This window comes from Mesoplodon densirostris, chromosome 5 (assembly GCF_025265405.1).
Source record: "Mesoplodon densirostris isolate mMesDen1 chromosome 5, mMesDen1 primary haplotype, whole genome shotgun sequence".
NCBI lineage: Eukaryota > Metazoa > Chordata > Mammalia > Artiodactyla > Ziphiidae > Mesoplodon > Mesoplodon densirostris.
The window spans coordinates 120,283,765-120,305,059 of record NC_082665.1 but is presented as its reverse complement, the minus strand read 5'-3'; the positions used below and the strand labels follow the sequence as shown (position 1 = coordinate 120,305,059).

General features: G+C 42.7%; 1 protein-coding gene across 5 annotated transcripts in view; it reads left to right on the top strand.

The window, feature by feature from the left end:
- The window catches only part of LOC132490793 (kalirin), a 467,387-nt gene that overhangs the window by 320,596 nt on the left and 125,496 nt on the right, over positions 1-21,295 (top strand). For all 5 annotated transcript variants that reach the window (XM_060099427.1, XM_060099424.1, XM_060099423.1 and 2 more), the window contains exon 11: positions 16,668-16,859. In XM_060099427.1, the coding sequence (XP_059955410.1) occupies positions 16,668-16,859 (192 nt within the window). The remainder of the gene's footprint in view (positions 1-16,667; positions 16,860-21,295) is intronic.

Below are 21,295 nucleotides of genomic sequence, written 5' to 3'. Positions count from 1 at the left end.
CAGCTTGCTTCTGCTTACTGTGTCTCCATTCACATAACCCCATTGCTTAATTTCCCCTTTGTCGTGTTGAGGGTGGGTTTGTGCTGAATAACTCATGATTCTTGCCGAGGTTTTCATGACTATGAGGATAATGGGTGTAATCTGTGGTCATGGAAGACACTTCTTGGCCTGTAAAAGGTAGGAACGTTCAAGCGCTCCAGATAACGAGGTGAATGATGGGATGTGAGCCTGAACCTCATGACCCTTCCCTGTCTCACGGTCCAACCTCCAGCTATTTGGATTCTGCCCGTTCTCTTGGGGCCCATTTGTGGGGAGTCTTTGATCTCCCAAAGCATCTCTGCTCCAAGGAAATGCTCCAGTGGTTGAGTCTCTTCACTCCATCACCTAAAGAAAGGAAACAGGAAGCAGATGTTGTTCCCACTTTGAAAATGGGGACCTTGAGGTCTCAGAGGGCCCTGGGTCTTGGCGGACAGTCTGTGGTAAACAGTCCTTGGTTGGATATATGGTGTCTCTTCCATCCTAGAGCAAATCTCTGAATCTGGCCCTGTTTGAGAAGGGTGTGCAGGTGGCCCCATTCTTTGTGTAGCTCTCCTTCCTCTGTCTCTTCTGCCCCCCTCACACCCCTCCCCACCACTGTTCTGTACCACATGACCACTGTCTGGGGCTTATCCCACAGTGAGGGCTAGAGCTGAGCTCTCTGACTCCTGCACTGGGCTTCTCTCAGCAGAGGTGGACTGTTCTTCCTGAAGAGCCAAGAGCCACTTTTGCTTTACACCCCCAGCACACTTTCCATCACCAACCCCGACTTGAAGGAGGAAACCCCAGGACTGTGCCTCTCTTAGTTCCTCGCCAAGACCCCTCACATCTTCCCAACTTCCCAGTCTGGATCTTTGCCCAAGCCATTCCCTTGCCTGGCAGATTCCTCCTCTTTGCCTTCACATTGTAGACTTTTTAAAGTTGGCTGAACAATGTGCCTCCTTCTGAAAACTTCTCCAGGCCTGTCCATCTGACCCGACCACTCATTACCCAGTGTGCCCTCAGCATCACAGCACCACTTTGTACTACTGTTACACCTCATTTCCTTCTCGTCCTTGGAGAATGAACTGTTCTACAGAATTTAATTTCAGAAAAAACCAAGACTTCACCCTAAGCACTTCATGCTGAAACGTTTCAGATTTCATCCTTACTTTTGGTAAACTTTTTGAAATACAGTTTAAACTTTCCGTGCCTTATAGCCTTATATACAGACCATTCTGAACACAATTCACCTTTTTTTTTTTTTTTTTGATGCCTCAGGATGCATGGCAATGTTCACTAATTTCAGTGAACATGAGTAGAGAGACCTCCAAGGCCATTGCAGAGGCCTAGGCTTTCCTTTTCCATTACAGAGGGTCCCTCCCAACACTGCAGCCCTTCTAGGACTGACTTGCTTTGAGGGAGGCCCGATCAGAGAATATAGCCCCTAGAGCAGTATGTGTCACTTCCTGTGGGCCCCGGAGCAGCCCTGTGGCTAAAAGCCATATTTCTCTTGGATGATGATGATGATCTTAATGGTATACCCGGGGAAGGTGAGATATAAGTGACCTAGACCTTCTAAAGCCACGGAAACCCCAGTCCCAGAATGTACCAGCAAGATGGGAAGACAGAGGATGATTCTTCTACAAGTAGATCTCTCCTGTTATTCCTTTGATCTTTGCATCACTCCATCTTTATTTTGCTGATTTTTATTTAAAGGGCCCTAAGCATTTCAATCGCATCAGCTTGTCGGTTTCATACAGATAAGTACCAAAAGACTGGCCCCTGCCTGTCACTCTTTGCTGCTGTCAGCTCCACGCCGCCGTGGAAATGGGGGCTTTGATATTTATATGACGGTGATAAAGAAGGCTTTCAACCAAACCCTATAACCCCATTCCAGATGGAGGCTCTTGGGAGTGTTGTCTGAGAGTCTGCCTCACTTTTAAGTATTTTCAAATTTGACATGTCTCTTATTTTTGACTGCTGAGGGAGACAACTCAGGGTCCCGGGTGGTTGATGTTGCATTGTGCCCAGGGGAAATAATTTTCAGGATTTCATAGGTAATTACTTTTAAGTGGATCTTTTTTGCATATATATGTCATATCAAAATCATGTTTCTTCAGAGCTATGATGCGCAGTGTCATAAAGTCCAAGCTGAGAAAGGTGAAATCTCTGACTGGGGCTACAGAGAGATTTTGCATTTTTTTTATGATTGAATGTTTCGCAGTGGTTGGTCAAGCATGAGTGTCTTCAGGTTCCCAGAACTAGGAAATGCATCTGTCTCTAAGATAAATACATTTGTAATGAAAGTTGTTTGTATTTCTGGATGTACTCAGTTGACAGAAATATATTAGATCCTTACGTTTTCCTTTAAAATTTCTTTTATTTGGTAGTTTTCAAATTTTGAAAGCGATTCCTATTTTTTGTAATAACAAGTGAAACATTGCAAAGATATGTGTAAATAAAAATGCTAATTATCCCTCCGCTCCCACTTCCCAATCCCTCCCTCTCAAGGCAATCACAGTTAGCTTGTACATTTTTCTTCTTACACATACAAAGAGGAGCAAACATATAAAATTTAAATATAAAGTTTTGTTTATTTTTTGGCATAATTTCTAAAGAATGCCCTGCATATAATTTTTATACTTTGAATGATTTTTCCTTTTTTTTTTGACTGTAAAATTAATACATGTTCACCATAGAACATTTGGAAACAAAGAAATAGTGGAAAAGAAAAATCATCCCTAATATAACTTAAAGATAATTATATATAAACTATTAATATTTTTTGGCAGATTTCCATTCAGCACAGCAGAATGCAAAGAACGTTTTGCTTGGAGTCAAATAAATGTGAATTCCACATTGGCATCCACCATTTACTAGCTATGTGAGCTTGCTCAAGTTCCTTCACCTTTCCAAGCCTCAGTTTTCTTATCTGTAACATGATACAATAGCATAGTCTACCACTGTACTAATGTTTGTAAGTGGATCCAAAATAGGCAGCCATCAATATCAGTAATAGTTTTTTCCGATAGATAGATAGATAGATAGATAGGAGTCAGAACCATACTGTGATTTATCCTGACTTGTTCATTTAATCTCACATCAGGAATACTTCCTCAAATCACTAAATAGTCTTCAAAACATAATTGTAACGACTGCCTCATGTGGTCGTACCACAGTGTAGTAAAGCCTCCCCCTATTATTGAACATTTTGGTCTTAAGGAACATTACCATTCATTCAAAGCCTGTAGCCATTTTAGGGCAAAAGACTAGATTCCTCTCACCTTAGAATTTCAGCCCAGGCTGTGAGCCCAGTCCTTACATGAGTGGTTTCAACCTTAGATAGTGGCTGCAATTATAAAAAACATCTGCTGGGGGAGCTTTTAAGAACATACGCTGCCAGATACTCTCCTCACCCACACCCGTAGCCTCCCATTCTGATTTGAGTGATCTGGGGTAGGGCCTGAGCAGTGCTTTTCTTCCCCAGATGCCTTTACCTACCCTAATCCAGTCCTCTGAGAACGACAGGATTAGATGATTTCTTAAGGCTTCTGCTATATGAATGATAATCAGAAAAGCACTGTAAGCTGAGGAGGTTGTACAGTCTCCCTCACTGGGGCTTCCTCTATGGTTTTATGATCTAAAACAGTGTTTCTCAACTGGAAGGCATTTTTGCCCTCCAGGGGACATCTGTCAACGTCTGGGGACATTTTTGGTTATGACATCTGGGGAAGGGATTGCTATTGGCATCCTGTGGGTAGAGGCCAAGGATTATGCTAAACATCCTGCAGTACACAGAATAGCCCCTGTATTCGTTTCCTAGGGCTACTGTAACAAAGTACTGCAAACTGGGTGGCTTAAAACAACTGAAGTGTATGTCTCACAGACCTGGAGGCTAGAAGTCTGAGATCAAGGTGTTGGTAGGTTTAGTTCCTTCTGTGAGGGAGAATCTGTTCCCAGCCTCTCTCTCTGGACTTCTGGTGTTTGCTGGCAATCTTTGGCATTCCTTTGTATCACTCCAGTCTTGGCCTTCATGTCACACGGCGCCCTGTCTATGTCTGTATGTTTATGCGCCCATCTTTTTATAAGGGCACGAGTCATAGTGGATTAAAGCCCACCCAATTCCAGTCTGACCTCATCTTAACTAATTCCACCTACATCAACACTATTTCTAAAAACGGTCGCATTCTCAGGTACTTAAGGCTGCAACATATCTTTTTGGATGGACAGAACTCAACCCATAACAGCCCCCCAACATAGAATTATCCAGCCCAAAATGTTAATAGTGCTACTATTAAGAAACCTTGTTCCATAGAATCTGTGGATGAAACCCAGGGAGGTTGGCTAAGGTAAGTACAGGGCAGATAGGAGGGGTTGGGGTCTGCGAAGTCGAAAGTGAGCAGGAACACCATCCATAAAGAGAGTCAGAGGCGGTAGGCTCCCTTTAGATCTATGTAGGACCCTCAGGGCTGTATGTGACCACAAGAGGGTGAGAGGGCTCGAGGAGCACTGTGCTAACCAGTGTGAGAGCAGAAATGTGGGCCAGCCCCTCTGCTTGTTCTCCCCATCACGTGATCCCCATTTCCCTGGGTCAGGCATACCTTTCCCTCTCCATCCTTTTCAGGGTGGAACAGAAGAGAAAAATAAATCCACAAGCCCCAAGGTTTTCAGCAGTATTTTTAAGCCTACTGTCTTCTCTCTCTAAAGCCCTGCCTTCTCCCTCTCATGCCCACTGCCTCCCACTGCCAACCAAACATAGGATATGGAAAACAGGAAAACCAGCAACACTGCAAAGTTACTCTTCTGAGAGAGAACATCACTTTGGGTACATCCCCCCACCCCCAAATCTCTTGAATTGCCAAATCCTGCAACAGGTGGCCCTACTCATCTCTGTTCCATGGGGATGCTGTCTTACCAACTACTGTTTCTTTGGCTTTAAGAATTCCACATGAGAATGAACTTCTATAGGGCTGGGTGACTGGGCAATCCACAAATCCGTATCTGAACACTTTGGTCTGCCTTCTTCACTTCTAAAATATTTTTGTCCTCATTCTTCTGTTGTGGTTACGTGTTCCCCTTCATTTTTTTGCCAATTTGAGCTGAGTGAGGGGAAGGAGGGAAGAGGAAGAGTGGCCAGGGTGGAGACTGTATTATTAATTTCCAAGAGTGGGTTGTTTCCCAGCAGCAATATGGATGCCAGCTGGCTGCATCTGGGACTTGCTCAGTGGGAAGAGGATTAAATGCTTCCCTCTGCAGTCTTCAGAGCTTTGTGTCTGCACAGCACTCTCCTGGTTTTGATCTCCTAATTGCTCAGCTCCCTAGGACTCTTTCCTTAGCCCCAGCCTGTAACTCTGGGCCAACCTCTGGCCTCTAGGCCCCTTCCTATAAGCACCATCTTCTTTATGTTCAGTCTAAGCGTCAGGCCTGGCCCAGCCTCTGCCTTCAACTCTCCATGCCCTGGAGGCATAGGTGGGGAGGGTCAAGGAGAAAGTCCATCCTTGCTTTGTGTCTCAGTCCCCTAGGGGTGGCCACATTTTCTGGAATCTGGCTGGTCCTTTCTTACAAGCTGGACCTGGTATTTTCTGTCAAATCACATTTTGTAACTTGTATTGGCAACCTCTAGGATTGACCCTGCCTTTTGGTCCAGAAACAAAGTGTTACTTTTTATTATTATAATATGCTAATAGTTAATTCTCATTATCTCTTTTGCTGTCTTACCTGAGAGTGCTTAGATATTCAGCTTCCAGCCTGCAGCTGAGAGAAAATACACTGAAGTTCCTTTAAAGCATAGCATGTAAATGAAGAGGGTTAGTGAGGATTAGAAGGAAAGAGAAAATCAGTAAAGGAGAACACCCTAGCAAAAAACAACTGCTATTCTTTTCTTGGAATTCCTCAGCCTAGGTACATTCTTTTTTTTTTTTTTTTTTGCCGTACGCGGGCCTCTCACTGTTGTGGCCTCTCCCGTTGCGGAGCACAGGCTCCGGACGCGCAGGCTCAGCGGCCATGGCTCACGGGCCCAGCCGCTCCGCGGCATATGGGATCCTCCCAGACCGGGGCACGAACCCGTATCCCCTGCCTCGGCAGGCGGACTCCCAACCACTGCGCCACCAGGGAGGCCCTAGGTACATTCTTAAACAAATAAAAGTTAGACTGTAGGAAATAAAACTTTACTTAAAAAATGTGGAGTTCTGAAAAATACACGATTTATTGTTAATAGGAAAAGGTGTTGAAGCATTTTAGAAACAGAGAGGAAAATGCTTTCCAGAAAGTAGAGATGTGTGTGAGAATGAAACAGGGTGGTGATTGTATATGTAAATGTGATAAAGCCAGCATTTAGGTTCCCAGAGATAATCTCAGCTCCCAGACTTTTTGTGTTGGGAGGTATTGGCATCTACAGTAGTTATATTTGGTTTCAGTCCCAGTTAGTAGATTTGTAGCAGATTTGTACAGACAGTCTCCAATTTAAGGAGCATCTGATTAGGACTAGTCATTAGTTACTCCTTGTTTGGACATACAGCTTGTCCTAATGGAGGCAACTATTGTTTGTTCCCTTATTCAGGGCACCTAGGAAGACGTCCTTCCAGCAGATATAATATGGTGGGTTAACCCATCACTGATACCGAGTAGTTTCCTCCTTTCCATCTTATTGCTTCCCACCAAAGACCTCTTTGCCATTGTCAGAGTCCATCCCTTCTTCCCCTGCAAGAGCCAGCAGATGATGGAGAAATATGTGCCTGATGCTCCAGGATGAAAACTGAAAAGCATTTTCCTATATCACCCTAGTTATAAATTTTGGCTGATTGTACATGATGTGCTGTATCAGTACTGTATTTTAAATATGCTATGTCCTCAACTGAGTTTCTTTACTTTGTCCTGAGACTCTAACTCCCTTTTACATGGAAAACACACTCCCACTGCTAAGTAAGTCTTACAAAGGAACTTTTGGATCACTACTTATTCTTAAATTCAGGACTAGCTACATTAGGAGATAAGGTAAACGTCCATTTCCAAGGCTTACTGCTGACAAGACGCTGGGCTGCAGAGTTTTGGGGTTGACTGCCTCTTGAGAGCACAGCACTGTGCTGGCAGGTATACTGATGAGTAGCTGAGATAGAAAAGACGAGTACGATAGGACTGTCTCCTCCAAGGAGAATTCAGTTCTCCCTGGAAGTCAACGTGTACACACTGGAAGTTTGTTGCAAACAAGAATAGCAGTTTCAAATGAACAATTACAGTGTCATAATTTGAAAATCAAAGGCATAAAAGTGAGTAAAGTAACAGAGAAGCAGAGGAGATGGAGATTTTACATTGAGTCTTAGAGAGATACATGGTTCAATGAAAAAAGAGCCTGGATGTTACAGTCAGAAACACAGCTTGCCATTTTCTAGCTCTGTAACATTCTCCAAACAAGTTACTTTACCTCTCTGAGCCTCATTTGTTTTCTCATTTGTAAAATGAAATCAATAATGCCTATCTTATGATTGGTTTCAAAGCTTAGAGGTAATGTATATAAAGAGCCTAACACAATGCCTAGCATACTGTACATACTTGGTAAGTGGATACTGCCTTCTTTGACCCCTGGATTATTTAGAAGTGTGTTATTTAGTTTCCCACTCTTTGGAGTTTCCAGAGATATTTCTATTATTGACTTATAATTTAATTACTTTATGATCAGAGAAAATACTTTTATGACTCCTATCCTTTTAAATGTGTTAGACTTGTTTTATGGCCCAGAATATGATTAATCTTGATAAATATTCTGTGAGCACTTGTAAAGAGTGTGCATTCTGCTGTTGTTGGGTGGAGTGTTCTATAAATGTCAATTAGATCAAGTTGGTTGAGACTGTTCAAATCTCCTATATCCTTACTAATTTCTTGCCTACGTTTCTATTAATTATTGAGAGGGGGCATTAAATGTCTGTAATTGTGGATTTGTCTCTTTCTCCTTGCAAGTTTATCAGTTTTTGCTTCACATATTTCGAAGCTTTGTTATTGGGTATATAAATGTCTAGGATTAATGTATCCTTCTGATGAACTGACCCTTTTATAATTATGAAGTCACCTTCTTTTTCCCTGGTAATATTATTTGCTCTGAAATCTACTATGTCTGATATTAATGTAGCCACCCAAGCTTTATTTTGATTAGTGTTATCATACTATATTTTTTTCTACCCTTTTGCTTTTAACCTAGTTGTGTCTTTACATTTGAAGTGCATTCCTTATAGACAGTGTATACTTGGGACTTGCCTTTTTATCCAGTCTGAAAATCTCTGCCTTTTGATTGTGGTATTTAGACAATTTATTTAATGTGATTATTGATGTATTTAATGTCATCTTATTTATTTCTATTTGTTTCATCTATTCTTTGTTACATTTTCTCTTTTTCTTCCTCTTTTGGATTAACTGAGTATTTTTTATGATTCTATTTTATCTCCTTTGCTGGCTAAATAGCTGTCACTATTTAGTTACTTTAATGCTTGCTTCAGGGTTTATAGTATTTGTCTTTAATATATCATAGTTTACTTCAAGTAATATTATCCACTTTACATATAGTACAAGAACCTTACAGTTGTATACAGTTTACCCAGTGCAGGTTTGTACTGCTCAGGTCCACTTATACATAGATATTTTTCAATAGTAAATACTACAGTACTACACAATCCATGGTTGCTTGAATCCTTGGATGCAGGGGAACCTCAGATATGGAGGACGAATTAACCCCCGTGTTGTTCAAGGGTCAACTGGGTTTCTGTTTCTCCCTTCCTGGCCTTTGTGCCATTGTCATATGTTTTACTTGGGTATGTGCTATAAACTCCACACTACATTGTTACTATTTTTGTTTAACCATTCAGTTATCTTTTAAAGAGTTTAAATAGTAAGAAAAAAATCTTATATAGTCACCCATATGAGAGCACTTCCAGTGTTCTTCATTCCTGCGTGTGGATCTATATTTCTGACTGTTACCATTTTCCTACTTTCTGAAGGACTTCTTTTAACATGTCTTGTCATGCAAATCTACTAGTGAAGAATTCTTTCAGCTTCTGTATGCCTTAAAGTGCCTTTATTTCACCTTTGTTTTTGAAAAATATTTGTGCTGGGCTTAGAATTCTAGTTTGACAGGTTTTTTGTTCGGTTGGTGGGGTTTTTTGTTTGTTTTTCACTTTAAAGATGTTGTTCCACTGTTTTCTTGATTGCATTATTTCTGATGAGAAGTCTGTTGTAATCCTTATCTTTGTTCCTTTGTGTACAATGTATCTTTTTTCCCTTGGTCACTTTTAAGAATTCATTTTCTTTTTCCACTTGATTTGATTTGATTTTTATGTGCCTTCATGTAGTTTTCCTTGTGTTTCTTGTGTTAAGGGTTTGTTGAGTTTCTTGGATCTGTGGATTTATAGTTTTCATTAAGTTTGGAAACTTTTGGTCATTATTTCTTCAAATATCTTTTCCACTTCCCTCCCCCTCCTTTAGGGATTTCAATTACATGAATATTAGTCTTCCAAAAGTTGTCCCACAGTTCACTGATGCTTTAGTTTTTTTTGAGTTCTTTTTTTTCTGAGCATTTTATTTACATGTTTGTTTATTTATTTGAAGTATGATTGATTTACAATATTGTGTTAGTTTCAGGTGTACAACATAGTGATTCAGTTCTCAGCATTTTCAGTAGTTTCTATTGCTATGTTCTCAAGTTCAGTAAACTTTTCTTCTGCAACATCTAACCTCCTGTTAATACCATCCAGTATGTTTTTTATCTCTAAAAGTGTAAAGCCTTTTTTTTTAATGTCTTCTGTTTCTCTGCCTAACTTTTTGAGCATATGAAATAGTTAAAATAATCATTTCTAAGTATCTTTCTATTAATTTTAACATCTATGCCAGTTCTGGGTCAGTTTTGATTGATTTTTGTTTGCCTCGTAAGTTATGTTTTCCTGCTTCTTTGTATGCCTGGTAATTTTTTACTAGATACCAGACATTATGAATTTTACCTGTTGGTTGCTGGATATTTCTGTATTCTTATAAATATTCTTAAACTTTGTTCTGGGACACAGTTAAGTTACTTGAAAAAAGTTTGATCCTTTCAGGTCTTTCTTTTAAAATGTGTTAGGGAGTGCAATCTGGTACAGCCACTATGGAGGACAGTATGGATGTTCCTTAAAAAATTGAAAATAGAGCTACCATATGATCCAGCAATCCCACTCCTGGGCATGTATCTGGAGAAAACCATAATTCGAAAAGATACAGGGACCCCAATATTCATTGCAGCACTATTTACAATAGCCAGGACATGGAAACAATCTAAATGTCCATCAACAGAGGAATGGATAAAGAAGATGTGGTACATATATACAATGGAATATTACTCAGCCATAAAAAAGAACAAAATAATGCCATTTGCAGCAACATGGATGGACCTAGAGATTCTCATACCAAGTGTAGTAAGTCAGACAGAGAAAGACAAATATCATGATATCACTTATATGTGGAATCTAAAAAAAGGCTACACATGAACTTATTTATAAAATAGAAATAGAGTTACAGATGTAAAAAATAAACTTATGGCTACTGAGGGGTAAGGGGGAGAAGGGATAAATTGGAAGATTGGGACTGACACATACACACTACTATATATAGAATAGATAACTAATAAGGACCTACTATATAGCACAGGGAACTCTACTCAACACTCTATATTGGCCTCTATGGGAAAAGAAGCTAAAAAAGAGTGGATATGTGTATATGTATAATGGATTCACTTCACTTTACACCTGAAACTAACACAACATTGTAAATCAATTATACCCCAATAAAAAAATTTTTTAAATGTGTTAGGCAAGACCAGAGAAGTACTCAGTCTAGAGCTAATTATTTACCTTAGCTGAGGCAAGACTCATCTGAATACTCTACCCAATATCCTGTGAATCACAGCATTTTCCAGTCTAACTGGTAGAAACAGGTACTATCCATCACCCAGTGAGAGTACTGCATGCTGTTACATCCAATCCTTTCAAGTGGTTCTTTCTCCAGCCTTGGGTAGTCTCCTCACACACAGATGCATCCTCTGTAGATCTGCCCCAGATTGGGTAAGGAAGGAGTACGAGAGAGATTTATTTGTCAACTGTAAAGTACTACTCAAATGGCATTACCTTGATCTGCCTGGCATTCTCTGATGTCAAGATCCAGAGATAAGTATATGCCTCCCTAATGCCTGTGCTTCTATGTCTGTCTGTCTGTCTCTCTCTTTTATTTTTTTAGTGTTTGTGTCCTTTTGCTGCTTTCCTCTCACTGCTCATTGGTCCCAACAATGCAACCTGGAAAGAAAATCATCAGGAGGGGAGTTCTATCCTGGCCCTCTGATAGTTACGTTCTTCAGTCCATATTGCCTCTTTTGAATTATAAGAGTAACTTTTGGCCTCATCCTTCCTCATCCCCAGAGCATAGGGCCAAGATGGCTAACTTCATATTATCAAGGAGGCCAACTCTTAACACCAGAAATGTTTTTACTGACTGCCTGTCCCACACCTTGCCTGAAAAAGCCGACCTCCTGTCCCTCTGCTTCAGCCTAAGAAGTCTGAAACCACATCTGTATTGCTGGGATGCCCATGTTTTTAGTTATCCTAGAATGCTCTGTTTCAAAAAAGTAATGAGCGCAGGCTGCAGAAGGGGGAATGGAAGGTACAGGCATACTTCAGAGATATTGCGGGTTTAGTTCCAGACTGCTGCAATAAAGTAAAAACAGCAATAAAGCGAGCCACATGAATTTTTTGTTTCCCAGTGCATATAAAAGTTTTGTTTACACTATACTGTAGTCTGTTAAGTGTGCCCAGAGCATTATGTCTAAAAAAACAATGTATATGCCTTAATTTAAAAATCCTTTATTGCTTAAAAATGCTAATCATAATCTGAGCCTTCAGCAAGTCATAGTAGTAACATCAAAGATCACTGATCAAAGATCAACAAAGATAATGATAATGAAAGAATTTAAAATATTGCGAGAATTACCAAAATGTGACACAGAGACATGAGGTGAGCAAATGCTGTTGGAAAAACAGTGCTGATAGATTTGTTCAACGCAGGGTTGACACAAACCTTCAAGTTGTTAAAAAAAAAAAAAAAAGCAGTATCTGCAAAGCACAATAAAGTGAAGATGAGATTTTATGCCTTTCGACATAAGGGCTTTTACCTGATGGACACAGGCATGGGGGTGGGGGTGGGGAAGAACAGGAAGTGCAGCCATCTGTATGGCCCAAATCTCTGACTCAGGTCTCTGGCTACCACGGGCCCTGCTTGAAAGCCCCAGGGGCTGAGGGATTGATATCCCCGCACTCATAACCCATTTTCGCAACATTAGTTAGGAAACGTCAGCAAGGGGCCAAACCCAAGACAGGGGATAGGAGGCTGGAGAACCAAAGAATACCTAGGAACTGCACTCATAGTGAGGTTGGACTCTGGCCCTGGGGCAGAAACTGTTGTTAATTTGGTCAGAAGGTGAGCGGAAGCCTATGGTGATCCTTGCCCCAATTTGTGTCAATGACAAGCATCAGTGTATTGCTCTGTTAATACTTTAGTTGGTATTCTGTAAGCACATTCTTGTTTCAAGACTGTGCCAGGAGGTAGGATAAACCAAATGGGATTGAACATTGAACATGAATTCTAGCATGTGAGGTCTTATACCAAGTAGTTGATGAGGGCCAAGGATTGAATATTAGGATTGGTGGGATTAATGTATTCTTTAATTATTCATTCCTTCACTAAAATTTTATAGAGCACTTATTTGGTGCCAGGCACTAAGGGAAAGATGTGAAAGACTTTACCTGCCCCTAAGTGGATGAGAAAGGCAAACATTTGCATTAGAATATGGCAGGTACCAAGGAGGGAGTTGGCACAGGTCACTCTGGAGCCCAGAGGAGTTCATCTAAGCCAACCTTGGGAGAGAAGTGGATCTCAGGGTACACTTCCTGAAAGAAGTGACACCTGGGCTGGGCTGGGTCTTAAAGGGTGAGTAAGAGTTGGTCGTGTAAAAAAAGTAGGGGAAGGACACTCCAGGCAGAAGCACAGGGGAAGATTCAGTGCTGTGAGTTTCCGGAAGTGTAAGCAATTTGTTTCACAGGCTATTTGTTGGGGAGTGATGTGAGTTGAAGCTGAAGGGAAAAAACAAGTGTCAGGTGAAGAAGGGCCTTGCACGGCACCCTGAGTTGTTTTACCCCAAAGTCAGTGGGAAGCCCCTGAACAGTTTTACATGAAGGAGAGGTGTGACTGGATTTGAATTTAAGAGGCTCTTTCTGGTCGTGATGGGGAGGAGGGCTGGGTAGCGGGTAGAGCAGGGACCCCAGCTTTTAGTGCTGACTCTGTTGCCCTCCCCCCGTCTCTCTTGTCCCTCTCTCTCTATAAAATCTATTATCGAGCTCTCCCCTGCCTTATCCAATGTGATTTCCTGCCACTCTCCAATTTTAGTCAGGTTGCCTCAACTTATCCAGACATGACATGAGCATTCCCATCTCTGAATCTTGTTCGTTCAACAGACATTTAGTAAGTGCCTATTGTGTACCAGCCATGGTATCTGGCATGAAGAACCAGGGATGAGTGAGACATGGAACCTACCTTTAAGGGGTACACAGACCAGTAACTGGGGAGATACCCAGGGAAACACATCATTACCACGAGCATGAGAGCAGCTGTGGTATGGGATAAACAGAGCACAAAGAGAGACAGTCCTGTCCATGAGAAACCCTTCCTTCTCTGCTAAATCCTGCCCATCCTCAGGCTTCTGCCTTCATCTGTAGAGAGACAGGGTAGTGTCTCTAGATACTGTACCCCAGTCGTGCTTCTCTTCTACCTACAGCTGTTCAGTGCTTTCCCACTACCTTGGACCAAAACACCTTAGGATGGCGTGCAGGGCCCCTTTTCATCTGATAGGGTAGTTTGGTTTGGAGCTTGGGCTCAGAAGGCAGACAACAAGATTTTAATCTTATTTCTGTCACTTTTGAGAAATGTGACCTTAGCCAGAAATACTTTCTGCCTCAGTTTCTTTATCTGTAAAATGGGGCTGATGGCTATATCGACTTCCTAGGGTTATTGTGAAGACTAAGCAAGTTAATACATATGGTCCTTGGCATGTGAGAAGTATTCAGTCATTATTGGCTACTATTATTTGGTTTTCACTCATTTTCTTCTTAGCACCTATATCATGCCAAGAAACGTTAATCCCTAATTATTGTACTGCTTGCCCCATTTAATGTGTTGTCACATTATTTCCCTCAAGGGTGATTTTATTCTCCTTTGAGGCAATATACATCGTATATGTATCTGTACTCCTGAGACACCTACAGTGTTGGGTATGTGTTAGGTTGACCAGCCATCCCGATTTTCCCAGGACTGACAGGCTTTCCAGGACACGGGACTTTCAGTGCTAAAACCAGAAAAGTCCTGGGCAAACCAGGACAAGTTGTCCACCTTACATGCAGCGGAAACTTCACTTTTGCTTTTTATTTACCTCTTATCGGTCCCAAACTTAACTTGTAAACAAGCTTGCTTTGGCTTGGCATAAATTTTTATTTATTGGCTAGAAACTACAAAGTCACAACCTCAGGGGTTTTTGGGGGATTTCTTGAGATTCCCTAAAGTTTGAAGTGAAAAATTTGAAAGATCCTTGAAAAAACTCTCTCCCGTCAGCTCTGGATATATTTACTAGAAATTGCAGGCAACCCGCTAAGAGGCTTCCTTAACCTGGCCCACAGCCCCAGAGGTCCCCTCCCGCCTATCATTTCCCATCTCTCCCAGCATTTCAAGTGAGGCCGAAGGATTTTTCTTCCTTTTCATCCCCACTCCCAGCCCCGGCCCCATCTCACCTGCTCTGGGGACAGTGTTTACCTCGGGCAGTTGCTTGTCAGATGGCATTCCTTACAGATCCACTAGGGCTTCTCTTGGCATCCCTTGAGGCCATGACAAGTGTTCGCTGCAAGCCTGCTCATCTTCTGCAGTTCCATCAAGAAGCTGGGTGAACAGTCTTTGGGGTCTTCCACCTGGTGTATTAGTGTGCTAGGGTTGCCGTAACAAAGTACCACACACTGAGTGACTTAAACAACAGAAATGTATCGCCTCAGAGTTCTGGAGGCTAGAAGTCCAAGAACAAGGTGTCAGCAGGGTTGTTTTTTTCTGAGGGATATGAGGGAGAATCTGTTCCATGCCTCTCTTACCTTCCAGCGGTTTGCTGGCACTCTTTGGCATTCCTTGGCTTGTAGACACATCCCCTGATCCCCGCCTTCAGCTTCACACGGTGTTCTCCCTGAGTGTGTGTCTGTCTCTTCACGTGGCATTCTTTTTTGAAAGACAGTAGTTATATTGAATTAGGGGTCCACCCTACTTCACTATGACTTGATCTTAACTAATTACATCTGCAATAACTGATTACAAATAAGGGTCCCATTTTGAGGTACTGGGGGTTAGGACTTCACCATGTGAATTTAGAGGGGGCACAATTCAACCTTTAACACCCAGGTCTTCAGGTGAGTCTAAAGAACTCTATGGGGAGCGGAGGCCACTTCAGATATGGGCAAAGTAAAGTACCATACAGTCATTGCTGCAAAATCCATTCTAGTTCTCCACTCACTCTGCATTCGATCCTGACTGTTTCTGCCGCCGGATTCACACCGTCACCAGTAACCACTTGTTCACCATTCTGTAGGTCATTGTGCCGCTATAGGGATATTAAGAAATATAATGTACACCTGAGTCACCAACTCTAATCCAGGGTCTGTCTGGAGATCTTTTTTAAGGGAAGCCTAGTGAGGAAAGTTGTATCCATGGCATATATGTAATAACTGGAATATAGGTATTGCAGAGGCAGTGACTCCATCCTGATGGACAATAATTACAAGTTGGTTGCCTTTTAAACTGCTCTGGAGAATACAGACAGGGGTTGGGGGGAGAGTGTGTGTGAGAGTGAGTGTGTGCATGTGCGAATGTGTGTGTGCCTGTGGTAGCTTAAGATAAACAAAATCACCAGACTCATCCCCAACCTTCCTGCAAGCTTTAAGCCTTCGCTGGGCGCACAGGGAATAGCCTGCATCTCCTCACTCTGGCTGTGGCTGCTTCCTTCTGTCGGTTCCCTGAGTTGCTGACCCTTTCCCCTCCAAAGAGATAGCTCCATTCCAAAAGATAAACACCAGTAGTTACAAGGGACTTGGGGGGAAAGTCGAGCAAGTCTCCCAGTTATTATTTCCCTGGCGTTCTCATATAGAAACCCAGCCGATCTTTGTGGATGAGGTATTTCCAACTCTGGCAGTTACAGCCTGAGATGTGAGGGCAGTGATGGATCTCCGTAAGGGTAGGGGGTCAGGGCGCGCGGCCAAGGAATGGGGATTCTAGCGTGTCTCCTCACTTCTCTCCAGGCACGGCCCACCTGGGAGAAATCCCAGGGACGCAGAAGGCACCTAGCTAGTGCCCACTTGTTCCAAGCTGCTAGGCAGGCTGCTGGCTTGCCGAGAGGCGGTGGGTGAGCTGGGCGCTGAGCTCCCCCGTGCCAAATCAAGGAGCTCTGGGCTCGGCGCCCACGCCCTGCGCTCCAGCTCTGGGCAGCCCGGGGTGGGTGCTGGGCGAAGGCGCGAAGCTCGGTTTGTGACTGTAAGTTGACTTTCCCTCACTGTCGTTGCCGGCAGAATACTTATACCAATGCGGACAAGCTCCTAGAAGCGGCAGAGCAGCTGGCTCAGACAGGGGAATGTGACCCGGAGGAGATCTACAAGGCAGCTCGGCATCTGGAGGTGCGCATCCAAGACTTCGTGCGTAGGGTGGAGCAGCGGAAGCTTCTGCTGGACATGTCTGTCTCCTTCCACACTCACACCAAAGAGGTAAGGGCAGCGAGCAGAGGAGGGGTGCTGGCTGGGCTGCTTTGTTCCGGCAAAGGTCAGGGCAGTTTCCTAGCCCCTGAGGTCTGCCTGGGGTCCTGGGTGGTCTGGGGATTACTAGCCTCCTAAGGTTGATGATATTAATAATTTGCCCCTTATAACCTGTATTGAGGTCTCTACCAACATGGGGCAAAATTTCCTCCGCATCTCTAGTGAGGAGGGGGCTTGGGAAGGCAGGTGGTTTGGGGAGTCTGTTAGAGCATTTAGTCTGCAGCTGGAGGAATTTGGGGATCCCTGGTATAGAAATCATCGCCGTAAGTGGCAATATTAGAGGATCAGAGACTCCCTTCCCACCCCACACCCAATTTTTCTTGGTTGCTGTTTCCTGTCAAAAATTAGAGTCCTGCAGAATTTTGATCATCTTTGCTACCAGCAAGGAACACACAGAGTTTGCAAATCTGTTCTATGTTTTTATTTTATTATTTTTTTAAACAGAGGATTAAATCTTCTTAATGAGGTCTGCCACGGGGTGCTCTCAAAGTGAAATGGTCCTCACCTTTCTCATCGTGGAGTGACAGCCAGTGAAGGAAGGGGGGACTGGGGTGACTTCCATGCAGGAGGAAGCCAGCTGGGCTTAAATCCGGTCCCCGAATCATTCACAAAGTGGAGACAGGAGAGGGGAGGATGGATCATGTTGCATTGTTGGCAGGGTAGAAGGGCCCATAGAGAGGAGGAGGGTTGCAAACGTGCGGTTGTTCTTTGGTTCTGATTAACACGGGGCACTCTGAGATTGAGTAAGTGGCCAGTGAGGAGGCACGTTTGGCCTCTTCTGTAATAACACCCTTGGCAGATGAGCTCATTATGTGTGTGCATGCTTGTGTTCCCCCCAGGAATTCATTTTAATGGAGTATTAATTAAAGTTGGATTGCACCCTAGTTAATTAAGTTGATTTTTGATATTTGAAATGCATTAAGAAGCCTGGTTGTTACTCCTTCACAGGCTTTTCTGACACTTTGTGGGAATGAATGCAAATCATTGCAGTGCCTATCAGAGACAAACATGAGAAGATAATGTTTTCTAAACTGCGATTCCCCAGGCAGATGAAGGGCTGGGGAGCCCCGTGAAGCTGGCTCTGCTTCCTCTCTGTGGGACCTACAACCACTCTCTGATGAGTGTCTGTAAAGCAAGGGGATTAGCTTTAATCCAGGTTTTCCTGCCTGTCTGTCTGCTTGCTTGTGACTCACCCAGTTCTTAATAATGGTCTCAGAAACCAAAGGCATGTGTATTCTCTTTTAATTATGAGCCTGTGGGTGAGAGAATGGAGCATGAATGAACAGGAGTCATGTTCCTTGTGAGGGCTGTGAGGGTACTGGCTGCCAAGAGAGGTGATGGATGAGGTTAGTTTCCATGGAAGTGCCACTCCTGAAAAGGTGACTGAGGCTCCCAGGAACCCTTTCTAGCGGCATCTCCCACCTTCTGTACATGAAACTAGGAGGCTGGGATCCAGTCCAGATCCTGCTGCTATAGAACCCCGTGAGCTTGTGCAAATCACTGTGTCTCTGGCCTTGGGTTGCCTCATCTATAAAATTATGCAGTCGGACTCAATGGCCCTAAGGCCCCTTATGGTTCCAATGTGAATTCAAGATTCCTTTCTTTTTCTTCTCCTCCTCTTCTTCTTTATTTGATACTGATAATAATAATTAATAATAATAATAAATTAAGCCTGAGGTGATACAGGTGTTTTACCTAGCCTAAAGATTTGGTTTATTGTAAGCACTCAATGTATATTCGGTAGTAGTTTTTTCTAATTGAGTACCTACTAGTTGTTAGACACATACATCATCTCGTGTAATCCTCATGAGAATCTCATGATACAGACTTTATTGAACATATTTTCAAATGGGGAAACTAAGGCCCAGAAAAGAACTTGTCTAAGGTTACAGAGCTGCCAGTGCAGCAGAGCCTTGACCCATCTCCCTAAACTCTGCGCTCATGCTCTTACCTGCTACCACACATTCTGTCCTCCTTTTTCCCTCTTGTATCTCCTCCTGTCCTCTGCTCTTCTTTCTTCTCCTTGCTCATCTTTTTCCTCATTACCTTTTCAAACCCCAAAGCAGGGGCTTGGTGGGGAGGGTAGCTCTTAGCTGAGAAAAGCAAAGTGTTCCCAGGGCTGGGGGTGTGGCACACAGGAATAGTTGGGGATGCAGTTAGTAACCATTGTTTTCCCAGAGAGCTTTCAAACCTTGCTAAGCCTGGGGTCCTATTTAAACCTGAGACTTGTTTTCCCACCGTGGCTCAGTGTATACAACCACATTCATATCAAATAGTAACAAAGGGAGCAGCATGATACTGGGAGCAGGTGAAGAAAGGGAGAGGGAACTAAAATGGATGGGCCCCTACAGTGCGCTTGACTATTTATCTCTCTAGTCGATAGCCATGAGAATTGTCATTTTTTATTCTAATTTTAAAGATCAGAGAAATTAATAATTTACCCAGGATCTTGTAGTGAGGATGTCGTAAATGTAGGGACTGATCTCAAGTCTGACTCCAAAGCCCATGCTTCTTCTCATTTGCCTTTCATATGAAGGCCAGGAAACAGAGACTTGGAGGACTTTTCTCCACCAGGGGATTCATTCAGACAGGAGGCTGTCAGAAGTCGCATAGTCTCTTTTCTTCGGGACCTCAAAATATGAGAGAAATTAGGAGCAGTCCTGCCTGGGTGCAAGGGGATGTGTGATTGTGAGGCTCTTTCTATTCAAGAGGTCTGCAACTCTCAGATCATACAGTTTCTGACTTGTTTTTTCAGGATGGAAAGAAAAACATCATTTTGAGTGGCTATTGTGGAGGGGATGCTCACAGGGGCCATCCCACAGGACTTTATATCTGCATGCTTTCTCTCAGCTACTTTCCCATCCCCAAACTAGTCTGTCTGAGGTGCCTTTTAGGCAGAGTAGAGAATAAGACATGTGTACGTATGTACACACTTAGGCATATGTGTTATACACACACCTGTTAAGTACAGCAAGATCTTCGATGCCAGGGAGGTCAGATTTCCAGATCTAGATCTTCGCTGAGCATGCTGTGTGCCTTTGGGAAAATTACTTACTCTCTATTCCTTTGTGATAATTATGATGATGGCTATTACAAAATTGAATAGTACAATACTAATACCCATTTTTTTCCTAGGAGAAAACTCCCCCCCAAGTTTATTCTTAGAGCATCTCTAATGCAGGGTTAATAAGGAACTTGAGGACTCAACTCAGGCATCATTTTTCCTTCAAATTCTTCCCTGGGGCTTCCAACTCCCCCCCGCCCCAGGCAGGACAGGAGCACTGTGTGTATACCTCATCAAGATGCTGGGATCTCACTGAGGTGATTGGAGCTTCCTCGTTAAATTGGAGGTGCTCAGATGGAGCATACACATGTGGGTTTAGATGTGTAGATACAGATCTTACTGTATATTTCTACTGCTGTGTCAGATACATAGTGATGCTGAATAAATATTGAATAGGTTTACTTGACAATGAGAAGCTAGTCGTTTCTGCTAAAAAAATAAAATAAAATAAAATAAAGTAAGGCGGGGGAAGCCCATTCAATTACATGGTTCATCTATTCCAGTTCTTTGACTTGAACTCTATAGACAGTGAAAACAAAGAAGAGCAGGTGGGGAATCTGAATTGCCTGTGGGGCCTTTCCTCTAGAGCCTGTATGGCAGGCAGAAATGGACTATTGGGGCAGAAGTCAGCATCCTTGGATGGGCTAATGGAGAAGGAAGTCCTGTAGTTTGCTCTTTCCCTATTCTGTTTATTACCTCTCAGGACACACCACCTCTCAAACCTTGCTAAGTGTGGGTCCTGTCTGATCCGGGTCTGTTAACTCTTGACTCCTTCCTCTTGACTCTATAGGCAAACTTCTGGCATTTTACTCAAGGCAAGATTAGTAGCCAAGTTTACTAGTCTGCAAGTCTGTGAGGGAATTTTGAGTTGCTATGGATGTTTTTCTTTCTTACAGTAAATAGAGTGAATGGAAGGATAATCTTCTGCTCAGTTTTGCTAAAGATGTACTCTAATTAGGATCAGAGAGGAAACCGAAGGAAAATATGAAGAAGATATCCTCCAAGCTCATTTCTTCTGCAGATTGAAGAGTCTGCTTGATTCTATTTGCCTGCTTTGTGAATTCTTGGTGACTAAAGGAGTCTGGAGGGTTAAAGCCTTCTAACCACTTCATTACAACGTTATTAATAACCTTGAATAAATTAGAAGCCATCTAAATATTCCATGTTAAGTGACTCATTAAACAAATCATAGTAAATCTATAGAGTGAAATATTATACAGTTATTATAAATCACACTGTCAAAGATCATTAACGGCATGAGAGAGGGCTTGTGGTGTAACATAAAAAACTGTATATCTATCATGGCCTCAATTTTGATCACACA